Source organism: Typopeltis vanoorti, chromosome 1, assembly GCF_054136105.1.
Source record: "Typopeltis vanoorti isolate ZY-2024b chromosome 1, IOZ_Tvanoo_1.0, whole genome shotgun sequence".
NCBI classification, from domain to species: domain Eukaryota; kingdom Metazoa; phylum Arthropoda; class Arachnida; order Uropygi; family Thelyphonidae; genus Typopeltis; species Typopeltis vanoorti.
The window spans coordinates 3,394,953-3,408,945 of record NC_143549.1 but is presented as its reverse complement, the minus strand read 5'-3'; the positions used below and the strand labels follow the sequence as shown (position 1 = coordinate 3,408,945).

General features: G+C 34.7%; 1 protein-coding gene across 3 annotated transcripts in view; it reads right to left on the bottom strand.

The window, feature by feature from the left end:
• Cadps (calcium-dependent secretion activator 1) overlaps nt 1-13,993 on the bottom strand; it is a 1,213,340-nt gene that overhangs the window by 63,676 nt on the left and 1,135,671 nt on the right. For all 3 annotated transcript variants that reach the window (XM_090396519.1, XM_090396528.1, XM_090396537.1), the window contains one exon: nt 5,836-5,940. In XM_090396519.1, coding sequence (XP_090252645.1) covers nt 5,836-5,940 — 105 coding nt within the window. The remainder of the gene's footprint in view (nt 1-5,835; nt 5,941-13,993) is intronic.

Sequence of the window (13,993 nt, the reverse complement as noted above, 5' to 3'; positions counted from 1 at the left end):
TTCAGGAAACAGCAAGGGACAAGAGAAGCAATCCTAGCTTTAAGAAAGGTTATTGAAATAAGATTTGAGAAGAATCAAAACACTCTGATAGTCTTGACTTGAAGAAAGCCTTTGATAGTATCGAGTGGAACTAAATGTTTCACCTCCTAAAAACAATAAAGGTAGACTGGAGAGATAGAAGGCTATAGTCTATATAATCTTTATAAGCACCAAGAAACCCTAATAGAAATAGCCAGCAGCAAAACAAAAACTGCTATAGCAAGAATACATAGAGGTGCTCTCTTTCACCATACTGTTTAATCTCTACATTGAAGATGCAATATATAAACTAAAAGAACTAATAGAAACAGGAATTAAGATAAATGGAATTGATATTAACTAGCTATAGTTTGCAGATGATATAGTAGTTATAGCTGATAACGAAGACAAACTGAAATCTACCCTGACAAAGATGGAAGAAATTTTCATACAGTTCAGCCTAAAAATTAATTATAAGAAAACAAAACTATTAATTACAAGTAAAGCAAATCCAATAAAAATAAACCTGGAAATAAATAATAACCTAATACAACAGGTACCCTCTTTTAAACAATCTTGGAAATCTTATCACAGAAGATGGAAGAAACCAATCAGATATTAAAGCATGAATAATCTTGGTCAAAAAAAAAAAAAAAAAAAATTCTACAACAGAAGCAACATTTTTTACCAGTAAAGGACTTAGCACCCATGGGGCATTGCACTATATGGTTGTGAGGCCTGGATGCTAATAAAACAAGATATCAAAAAGTTGGAGGCATTTGAACTTTGGTGCTGGAGAAAGATGATGAAAATTAGTTGGACAGAAAGGAAAAGTAATGAAGAAGTTCTAAATATAGTTCATGAAGTGTGGTCACTAATAAACCACATCAATAAGAGAAGAATAAGCCTAATTGGATACCATTTGAGGCATGGGGGACTGGATTACAGAAATAATGGAGGGGAGCTGTAGAAGCTCCACTTTGTCCCTTGCTGTAGAAGGAAAGAGACCACAAGGCAGACCAAGAATTTCATATATAAATAACATAATGATCTAACTGGTGCTCACAGTTTTGAAGAGATAAAAAGGAGATCACAAGACAGGATGTTGTGATGTGTTGCTATAACTAACCAATCTTTGGATTGATGCACAAAGAAGCAGAAGAAAAAGAAGAGAAGATCAGGAAGGTAGCTGAATAAGGACAGAAAAAGCACAGTATAAGTATAAATTAGCTAATCAAGCCAAAAAAAATCCTAGTAATTTTTTTGATATATGGCAAGTAGATGAAAGAATAATTATGGAAGTATGATGTTAGTGAATGAAAATGGTAGACCGGTAACTGCTGCAGAAAACACAGGTGAGGTATTCAATGTTTTGGGTATTTCATCCTCATGAATATGACATCATGAGGAGCTTGAGAAGATAGGGTATGGTGGACAGTATACATATCCACAAGGAGATGTGTTTTGCATTATGGGAGATACTGGGATAGGAGTGTTGGTAGCTTGCTCCACCTTTGCTGTGAGTTGTCTGGTGTTGTACTACTCACCCAGGTAAGATAGTACAACACTATATTCTGTCCTGAAGATATTTTCAGGCGCAAACTTTGTTTGCTCTCACTTGGATAAAGGATTAAACTAAATTTATTATAGTCTAACCAAGTGAAAAATAAACTTTCAACATCTTTCTCTAAATCCAGAGTAATTTAATAAAAAAAGGTGGCAAACCTTTTGGCAACTCCTATAGATAAAGATGACCTTGCTACTGCTTCTGCCTGGTATCTCCAACTCTGAGCCTGGCTCCCACTGAAGAGACCTCAATAAAGGTCAAAACTAGTCTGGGTAGTGGCCAATCCCTTACCCAGGTAAGATAGTACAACACTATATTCTGTCCTGAAGATATTTTCAGGGGCAAACTTTGTTTGCTCTCACTGGGATAAAAGATTAAACTAAATTTATTATAGGGAGACATTAGATTTTGAAGCTCAGTGTTTAATACCAAAAGTTAAGTGAATGTTATGTGTAGTTGAACAGAGTTAATTTTGCATTATCTTGTATCCAAAGTATGCTTATGTATATATTATATAACTTTGCATTAAATGTTTTGTTTTATTGATTTCAATTTGTTGTTAGCCTGATTCTTTTTCACTGCACCATTCATAAAACTATCGGACCTAGCGGGAACCTTATATGTTATTGTAAAATTCAGCCTATATATAAACATTAGACTGCTAAAGTTAATTAATGTTTGATTCCACTATTCTTCATAGATTAATCTGAATATAGGGTGGCGCAATATAATAGAAATTTCCCTATATTTGAATTAGTAATCAACATACAATTAATTAACCTTAATAAGAACAATGTTATAACAAGATGGCTGATCAAAAGACAGGAAGGACGATCCAACAAAAGGATTAATGTAAATTGTGAAATCATCAATAACATGCAACATGCTGATCACAAAGCTCTCCTTAGTGACAATATTCAGGATCTTCAAAAGCTTCTCAAACTTCATGAAGAGAGTGAAAAAATGGGATTAAGAATAAATACCACCAAAACTAAATTCATGATCTTTAGCAAGAAACCAATTCTTAATTTTCTTTAAATGGGAAACAAATAGAATAAGTGACAAAATTTTAATATTTCCAGATGCTAGTTAAATGAAGAATGCAATCCAGTAATGGAAATAAAAGTTAGAATTGAAATGGCAAGAAAATATTTTCTCCTATTGAAATCAACACTGTGCAATGGCAATTTAAATTTAGAGCTCTTTGAGTACGCATGGTTAAATGCTATCTATGGTCTGTATTGCTGTACGGTGCAGAAACATGAACACGAAGAAAACATTGATAAAAAACTTGAAGCCTTTGAGATCCGGTTATACAGATGAATGCTAAAAATCCCATGGAGAGCAAAAACAAGAAAAAGGAAGATAAATGGAAGACGAAGACAAGGAAGAAGAATCTTGACTGGCAGATATCAGACAGTGGACTGACAAGAGCTCTAAAAGACTATTCAGAATGGCCGAAGATCACTCAAAATTTGCCTAGGTGGTTGCCGATCTCTGATAGGAGATGGCATTCAAAGAAGAAAGAGAATAAAGAGTAGAAAAACTCTTACTCTAGAAATAAAACATGGAAATTTTTTCAAGCAAATTGATTACTTCAGAAAGTGGTTTCATACTAGGTGATGAAATCTCTCACCTAGAGACAATCACAAATATCTCTGGTCCATGGTGAGATTTGAATCCATAACCTGGAGGGTGGGTATGCTAATGATACCCACTTGGCCAACTAGGTAGGATCAAATGATATACATGTAGAGGGATTTAATGAAAATCTTGCTCTTGAATATTATTCATGGAATAGAAAGAAGGAAAAACAGTATTATTGCACAAAAGTAATAAAAGCAGACATAATTACAATGTAGTTTGCATTTTTGAAATGCTAATTAATGTTTCAAAGAAAGTAGTCTGCACCAGGGCACAGGACTGAGTGGATTAGAGAATGATTCTTTGAGGACTAGCATGGGTCTGTTAAGAAACGGATGTGTTTTAGAAATATAGTCATGTTTCCTGTTTATACGCTTCACAGGCCAGTCTAATATGGAAGTGACAGTTTATTATTATTATTACTTAAGAATAAAGAGCTAATAAGCTTCATTTCGGCAATGAAAACATTACTTAAATTAAGGGGATATTAAATCCCGCATAGTTTTAAAACCGAATAAGAAACTCAAAGATCAGAATCAGAGAGTTTCTTGCTGAATATAGTAAACTATAAAGTATCGGCGACACTAGCGTTAGCCAATGCAAGTGATCCTAGTACGTAGTACAATACCGGGCAGCTCGTTGCAAAGGTGGTAAAGTTCTGATAGCTACTCTTAGGTATTTTCCATAATGTAAAAACACATTTCCTAGGAAATGTATGCTGTTATTACATTATGGAGGGAGGTCACTACTGAGACCGGTTTCAGCCTTTTTTGAGGCTTCATCAGTGAGTAGCTAGACCTAATACCGAAGTGTATAGCGAAAAGAACTTATGTACTCTGTGAATGAGATTCCCAAACAGGTGCAACCATTAAGTTACTTAAGAATAAAGAGCTAATAAGCTTCATTTCGGCAATGAAAACATTACTTAAATTAAGGGGATATTAAATCCCGCATAGTTTTAAAACCGAATAAGAAACTAAAAGATCAGAATCAGAGAGTTTCTTGCCGAATATAGTAAACTATAAAGTATCGGCGACACTAGCGTTAGCCAATGCAAGTGATCCTAGTACGTAGTACAATTATGTACTCTGCGAACTTATGTACTCATTCGCAGAGTACATAAGTTCTTTTCGCTATACACTTCGGTATTAGGTCTAGCTACTCACTGATGAAGCCTCAAAAAAGGCTGAAACCGGTCTGGGTAGTGACCTCCCTCCATAATGTAATAACAGCATACATTTCCTAGGAAATGTGTTTTTACATTATGGAAAATACCTAAGAGTAGCTATCAGAACTTTACCACTTTTGCAACGAGCTGCCCGGTATTGTACTACGTACTAGGATCACTTGCATTGGCTAATGCTAGTGTCGCCGATACTTTATAGTTTACTATATTTGGCAAGAAACTCTCTGATTCTGATTTTTGAGTTTCTCATTCGGTTTTAAAACTATGCGGGATTTAATATCCCCTTAATTTAAGTAATATTATTATTATTATTACTTGACCCTCCAGCGAGTCCAAAGACTCATCGAGGGGGGGGGGGGGGGCATCTACTCGACAACTCTCTGCCTCCGCCAACAGCAACTACCATCATCATCTACACCACTTAGCCAACCAGGGGCAATTCTTCATTGTTCAGATTAAGATGTTGTTGGCACAGTTCATGTGAGTGAATGGTTAATAGATGCTACTAAGCACATTAATTATTATTATTTGTTATGCATTTAGTCAACATCTGTTCTAAATTATTCATGTTCAATGATTAAGTTTAAAATTCATATACTATAATTGGAATCTAGAAAGCATAAAACGTGATAGATAATTAATCATGATGGATTGTGATCGTAACTAGTTTCTAACTGAAGCAAATATTATTATTATTATTTAAATTAAGGGGATGAAGCTGATTAGCTCTTTATACTTAAGTAAATTATTATTATTATTATCTAAGACCTCCAGGGAGTCAAGGACTCATCGAGGGAGGTTGTAAATTACCCAGCCCAGCTATCATACCTTCCCTTAAATTCATTTACACTAGATGCACTCACTACCCCTAAGAGCAAATTATTTCACTCGCTCACTGCTCTCTGGGAGAAAAACCAAGCTCTTACCCCTTTCTTGACTGTGAACAACCTTAATTTCCATGGATGCCCCCGTGTTCTTTTCCCGCCTTCCATATAACGAAAAATTTCATCGGTTGAAATACTATAACACCCATTGAAAAGTTTATAGACCTCTATCATATCACCCCTCTTTCTCCTGTTAAACAGAGTTTGTAATCCACATACTTGCAATCTGTCCACATAATCTAAATCCCATAATCCAGATATAATCTTTGTAACTCTTCTTTGCACCTTTTCCACATCTTCTTTATCCCCTTGGAACCTGGGAGACCAAATCTGTGCACAGTAATCCAAGTGTGGTCTTATCAAAGCCTTATAAAGAGGCAAAATTACTTCCTTATCTTACATGTAAAGGTATCCTTTCATATCAAGTGCAATTAGGGTGGATCAAGAATAATAGCAGGGTAAATGACAGGTTAGAAACTTTGATTAGTTTGGATAAGCAACAGTTAGAAGAGAGTTTAATAAAGAACACTACTTACTTTCATAATGTGAGAAAGTGCAGCCAGCTGAAATGAATGTAGTCCATGATCCAGTCTTTCTGTCAGCCAGCTGCATAACATTGTTATTTGTGCAGCATACCATTGCTGAAAGAAAAAAAAAAAAGGACTCTGTAAAGTTTATTAACATAAGCCTTATGTGTGTATGTATGTATATATATATTCTGAACATTCATTTTTACTCGGTAGAAAATATTATAAATTATTTTAAATGACGGATACCAAGAGATAAAGAGATGACATGGTTTATTTAAAAAGATACTACTACCGTAGTTTACTAGTTTCGTTGAATGGATCAACTTCTTCAGGTATCACAATCAAAGAAATATACAAAAAATAACAGACTTAAAAATTGCATTAACAGTACTAATCCAAAAAAACAGTAGTACATTTTGAAAACAGTAATGCGACTAGCATGTAGTGTTTTGTTTGCTACGTGCGCTTTTGTTGACTACGTGCTGTCACGAGTGCACCAGTATTGAGCAGAGGCAATGTGTGCATCAGAAAAACTGAAACATATTGATATGGGAAGAATCTAAGGCAATTTCTCTGGACTCGACATTCTTTCTTTCAAGTTCATCGTAGCACACATGGATATTAGAAGTTTGTGTCCAGTCCACAATGTGTTGGCGGCCTTCATCTGAGTTAACGGAGAAAAGAACGTGGCTAGAGAGAGCACTGCCTCTAGTACTGTTGTAGGAAATATCTCTACGGTGTTCTTCCAGACGAAGAAGGATGGATTTAGCGGTTTGGCCATTGTATGGCTTTCCACAATCACATAAGATCTTGTAGACTCCAGGAAACTGAGTTGGAAGATGTTTCTCTTTAGTTTTACTAAGTATGGAGCGAAGTTTTGGGAGCATAGTGAAGCAAGTTCTGAAGTTAAATTTCTTGAGAATTTTAGCTAGTTTTGGTGAAAGAGAGCTGATGTAAGGCAAAGAAATAAAGGCTCTGGGGGGAGAGGGATCTTCAGAAGCAGTTGAGTGATGGAGAGAAAGAAATTTTTCACTCTTATTAGGAGAGAAACCATTATTGATAAAAGTCTTTTTAAGAAAAAGGAGTTCATTTTCAATTTCTGTTTCTTCTGTTAGTAAAGATTTGGCCTGATGTGCTAAGGTAGAAATAATACCAAATTTTTGCAGAGGGTAGTGATGGGAAGAAGCATGAAGGTATCTGTCAGTACGAGTAGGTTTTCTAAAAATTGAGATTTTAATACTTTCAGAACATCTGGTAAGTTTCAGATCTAGAAAGGGGAGACAGTCATTGGATTCCAGTTCGAAGGTAAAAGAGATTTTTTCATGAAACTTGATTAGATTGTCAAGTCCAGAGAAATTGCCTTAGATTCTTCCCACATCAATAACGGCCTAAGTTTCAATCTTTCTGATGCACACATTACCTCTGTTCAATACTGGCGCACTCGTGACAGCATGTAGTCAACTTTTTTTGGAACTCAAGATCGCATTACTGTTTTCAAAATGTACTACTGATTTTTTGGACTAGTACTGTTAATGCAATTTTTAAGTCTCTGTTATTTTTTGTATATTCCTTTGATTGTGATACCTGAAGAAGTTGATCCATTCAATGAAACTAGTAAACTAGTGGTATTTTTAAAACATCTCTTTATCTCTTGGTATCAGTCATTTAAAATAATTTGTGTATATATATATATATATATATATATTTTTTTTTTTTTAATTTTTAGAAATCCTCTTGCCCTCTCTCAAAACAAATAGACAAAAGCAGCAGCAACAACAAAAGCCTTGCATTTTTGGTTACAAAAAATTGGATTCTGTATATTTACTGATTTGATCAGAGAATTTATGAGAATATAATCCTCATCACTGCAGTTGCCTTAGCATGTATACTACATAGAAGACATGAGCATTGCCAGGCATCCATATATTTACATAGGCAATGCGGACATTAGATCCAACATTATTTCAAAGCTGAATGTTTGTAATAACTATGAAAGTTTCATAAAATTGACCTGAGAGCTTATGAGATAACAATCCTTGGTATAGGAGTTGCCTCAGCTCGCACTACTTAAAAGACATATGCAATGCCAAAGCGTCCATATATTTGCCTTTTATGGATGCTTTGGCAATGCGTCCATATATTTGCCTTTTATTAGTGCATTATTTTAAAGTTTCACTGGCCTAACAGATGTTATATGGACATTTGGGTAGCACTCATGTCTTTTAAGTAGTGCAAGATAAGACAACTTTGATACGAAGGATTATATTCTTGTAAACTGTCAGGTCAATTTCATGAAACTTTCAGTTTCTTCAAGCATTCAACTTTGATGATAGATCTAATATCCACTTTGCCTGAGTAATTTTACATCACTGAAAGGAAGTTGTATGGCTCTTTCTTTAGCAATCCATATATATATATATATATATATATACGCTTTTATTAGAGCTTTTGATGAAGGTTTCACTGGTCTGACTGCTGTTTTTCATTGGCTGGTTCTCTTCAGAGACCAGACAGAAAACTTAAAAGGGCAAAAGTCCTCATTCAATACCAAATCAATCCTATGTCAAAAAGATGCATTTTTTATAAGTGAACTCTCAGTCAGTGCATAATAGTAATCCTTAAAGAAAGAGCCATATCACTTAGGAGGGTGATGTATTTCATCGCCTGGTGTGAGACCACTACACAGATTACTGGAGGCCTGAAGTGGCTTGAAAAAGTTCCATGTTTGGTCTCTAGAGCAAAGTTTCTAGACCATGTAAAAATAAATTTAAAAAATTAAAATATATATATATATATATATATATATGAAAGAATGATCATTAAATCGGTTAACATACATATTTTTATAAAGAATTGAATGACTAGAACCGAAATTTAAGTAAAAAGGTTTTAATATAAAAACACGACTAGTTTCGGCTTGTAACAGCCTTCGTCAGGTGGCATTATAAAAGAAAGAAAAAAGAAAAAAACACTAACCACTGAAGGTTAAAAGATTATGAACAACATAGAGAGTCTCTATACATAATTAGCATGAAAAACGTTGTAGTTGTATTTAAAGCTGTTCTTTCGTTTGTTGGGCAGACAGACAAATCTGTCGAATTGTGTATGGAAGAACACATGAGGGACATTACTTACAAGAGACAGCGAGCTAGTGCATTATCAAGTAATATCCTTTTCTCGGCCAATCCTAATGACGAAAACTAAAGTCACAAAGTCTGCTGGGAAAAATCTGCTAACATCTTCCATTGCAATGATGAACTAGAGAGAAAAATCGTGGAATCTAGAGAAATAATCTTCAATCCTGTTCATCTAAATAATAACTTGAGCTACAACCTCCCAAAAGCTGTAATCATGAACTGGCATTCATGTGATGCTGCAAGCACGCTCTCCCAACAATGCAACAAATGAAAGAACAGCTTTAAATACAACTACAATGTTTTCATGCTAATTATGTATAGAGACTCTCCATGTTGTTCATAGTCTTTTAACCTTCAGTGTTTAGTGTTTTTACTTTTTTCTTTCTTTTATAATGTCACCTGATTAAGGCTGTTACAAGCCAAAACTAGTCGTGTTTTTATATTAAAATCTTTTTACTTAAATCTCAGTTCAAGTCATTCAATTCTTTATATATAAATAAATAAATATATGTGTGTATATATATATATATATATATAAAATTTATAAAAATGAAAAAAAAAAAAATCTTTAGCCTACCGATGGTACAAATGCACTGGTACATGGTACGTGACACCTCCAAGGAGTCCGAAGACTCCTTGGAGGTGTCACGAATAATAATAATAATATCCCCTATTTCTATTTATATAAATAATCACTTTTTTTTTTAAATGTCATTCCCACTGATGATAGGTTAATAACCATTAATATTTCACTGATGGAGTTGACATTAATCCCATATTACTCATTATTCACATAATACTTGCGATACAGGAAAACCTCGTGTAACCAGAATTTGATATGTGCGATAATCATTTAGTGCAATTGAGAGAAATGATACTATTTCCCGCTTTAAGCGAGTGATTAATAAGTTAACGCAATTTTTTTACATTATGTGAAATTTTATATTACACGACATTTTTTGTTGCCAATCTAGAGCGAGCAGAAAATTTGGAAGTCATTAAGAGACATGAAATTAACACTAGTAATACAATGATCGTGCAAGACCTGAGATACAGTGAGTCTACAGTTTGGACTACATTAAATAAGAACAAAGAACAAGGAAAAGTTACTACTGCTTCTTTAAGCATGAAGATCCCTGAAATAGAAGCCATTTAATGATTGAGATGGAGCATCTTCTATCATTCCGGATTGAGGATTATAACCAAAAAGAATACCTCTTAGTATAGGGATTATTATTATTATTATTACAGGCAACTCCAAGGAGTCCTCAGACTCATTGAGGGAGGCCCTAAACATCATGTCAAGAACTATTCAGCATTCGCACAGTATTTATCATACTTTGCTTTGAACTCATTCATAGTTATGGTACCCACAACAGACTTTGGCAGCTTATTCCACTCATTCACCACTCTCCAAGTAAAAAACCCAGTTCTAACACCATTGTTAGCTACACTCTTGCTCAGTTTCTATGGATGGCCCCTAGTTCTCCCACCACCAGACTTGTTCTGAAAAATTTCCTCTGAATAATCTTGTAAAAAACAGCTCAGTAATTTTAATGTTTCAAACATATCACCCCTTTTCCACCTATTAACCAATTTCTGTAACCCACAGATCTTCAATCTGTTCTCATAAGGTTCATTCCATAGACCAGCTACCATCTTGGTCACTCATCTCTGGATCCTCTCTACCTCCTCCCCATCAAGAAGAAACCCTAGCGTCCAGATCTGGGGACAGTAGTTAACACGACTCGATAAAGAGGAACAATAACCTGCTTGTGACATAATGATTAGAAATATATATACGTTTACACAAGAATAATGTTTAATTTGCCGAATATTTCGGTCTGAATATTAATATTAATATCTAGAGTTGCCCGTAATAATAATAATATTCCCTATACAAAGAGGTATTCTTTTTGGTTATAATCCTCAATCCAGAGTGATAGAAGATACTCCATCTCGATCATAGCCAAATATTATCTAAATTATTGAAATCACACATTGGCAACTCATGCTCTTTTTTGAAAAACTCTTCTGATTTCTTAAATAAATTGAAAAATATCACTTTACAACCTACAGATCTTATGGTTATTTTTGATATAGAATCTTTATATACGAACGTACCCCCTCAAAGAGACTTTAGAATTACTTGCTGACATCTTCCCACAAAATATTATAAAGTTATTTGATTTCGTAATGCACTCTGAATATTTCTTATGTCAAAACAAATTTTACAACCAAGTGGAAGGAACAACCATGGGAAGTCCACTCTTTCCTGCTCTTGCCAACTTTTATTTAGAACATCTAGAAGAAGTCCTGTTCTCATCTATATTCCCTCAATCATCCTTTTGGGTTAGATATATAGACGACATCTTTGCTGTATAGCCTCACAACAGAGACTCCTTACCTTCCTTTTTAAGCAGTATTGATTCCTTACATCCTCGTATAAAGTTTACCATGGAGATTGAAAAAGACAAGTTATCATTTTTAGATGTCCTTCTCATCGGTTCACCTTCCGGTATTCTTACAACAACTGTTTACAGAAAACCAACTTTCACAGGTCGGTCGGTTACTGAAGAATACTCTGCTCATCAAAAGTATTCTTCAGTAACCACGTGATCTGATGAGCTGATTTAGCCACTTTTGCTATGTGTCCCCTAAACTTCGATTCCCTATCCACCAACACTCCCAAATCTCTGGCTTCTTCAATTTCTGGAGTACAGTTCCACTAATGCGGTATACTGCTGCTAATCTTTTCACCCTAAAATGCATAACCTTACACTTTGCTACATTAAACTGACATCCATTCTCCTTAGCCCAGTCTGCCAATCTATGTTCCTCTTGGATCCTTTCCTATATAATTAATGAACAAATTAAATAGCAGTGGTCCAAGAACAGAACCCTGCGGCACACCACTAATCACAGGTCTTCTTTTGGACTCTACTGCTGATTAAACTACTCTCTGATATCTCTCCATCAACCACACTCCTTTCCATCTCACCAACCTATATCCATCCCCCATGTGCTGCAGTTTACTGATTAGAATTCCATGTGGTATCCTGTCAAAGGCCTCAGCAAAGTCCAGTAGTATCACTGTAAAACCATTACCTTGGTCCAATTTGGCTGTCACTGTATTATAAAATGTTAGCAAGTTACTGCAGCATGATCTACTCTTCACAAAACCATACTGCCTTCCACCCATACAATATCCCATTTCCAATTCCTGTATTTGGGTAATATTCAGGCAAAAGCTCTCAATATTTTTACCTCATTGAAAGTGATCAAATTTCAAGAGAATCTTTATCTACTACTGCTGATAAAGATTCTGTGGCCAAGTTTCGTGAAGAATTGCAAAGGATAATTCAGGAGAATGATTATGATGACTGGCAAATAATCGATGTCAATGAAATTGATTTCTTTTCGAAGCATATGCAAACAAAAACTTTTCTAGCTAAAACTGAAGCATCTCAACCAGGATACAAAGTATCTAAAGATTGTCATATGCTTTTATTAGGAGGCAATGCAGAAGGTGACTATAAACTCAAGTCTATGTTAGTTTATCATGCGCAAAATCCAAGATCTAACATTTTGAAGAAATCAGGACAACTGGAAAAGAACTTGGATTTAATGAACTGGATAATGAAGATGTGAGAAACTTGTTTCATTCCTACTCAGAACAGTTGGCGAGAATGATCTCCTTCAAATAGAACAGCGTGCATATGATGAAGAAGAAGATAAGAAGTGCGAACAAGAAGAGAATGTTACTAATATGATGCTAATTGCAAAAGAATTTGAGCTAGTTTTCAATCACATTGAGTATGTTAAGGAAATTTTGTTTCATGCTGATCCTGATATGGAACAAAGCTTCTAAGTCTGCTGAAATCTTGATAAAGTGATTGCCAGCTATCGCAAATTGCATGATGAGATGAAAAAGTCAAGCACAATTCAAACATCTTTACTAAATTTTTTTTTGTAAAAAAGTAGCTCAATCAAATGCTTAGATATTAAATAAAAATTTAAGCAACTGATTTTTTATTAACTTTGATGATTTTATCCTCCAATATAGCTTATACTGTAATTTTTTTCCAAATTTACGCTAACCGATGGATGAATTATAATTATTCCTCTTGTATATTACATTAGATTAACGAGATTTCACTTAGTATGCATTAATTGATGGATTAATTAATTGCATCGAGCAAGATTTTTCTGTACTTCACACTTGGACTCATTTACCTATAAAGCATTCAACACTCTAGCAACCCATTTTATACTTTCCAAAATTTCCTGCCATGTACTGAAAAAAAAAAAAAGAAAAAAGCATTCTGCATCAATTATATAAAACCCCTAAATAACTTAAGTTTCTATCATATCTTCTTTTTTACTGTCTATCAACTAGACTTTGGAATCCATGGATCTTCAATTTGTTTTCATAAGGAATACCATAGAACTTCCACAATTGCATGTTTAGACTGAAGTATTGGGCAGAACTAATGTTAAAGGCCTAATGGAATGAACACAGTATACAGGGAAAGAATTAAACCACAGTTTAAGGCTTCCAATATTTTGTCTCAGTTGACGAGACATCAGGCAATATGATATAAAATTGTCTCACTCACTCACTTACACACACACACACAAACCAAGTCAAGTGCAACTTAGCAGACTTAGTAGTGCTAGTTAAAAGCATAGGTTATAAAATGGGATGCTTAAGAATTAACATATGCCAAATTTTGAATAGTTTAACAATATTGGAAGCCAAATATAGAAACTTTTAACCTTTGTATTGGCTGCTGGCTGAGGATCTTAAAGTTAATGCTTCTCCAATTTGGAGCAGTCTCAATCACCCAAATTTGTTGAAGTGTGGAAAGTTTTTCAGAGGCAGATTTGTATTTGATGTGGCGTAATAGAGTAGTATTCTCCAGGCATCCTGTGGTGGGTGTCCAAAGCATGGTCAGCAGGTCCTGACAACTGCAAGGGACATAGCATACTCCTGTTAAGTCTAGGGGAGGTGACTGGTTTTTGGT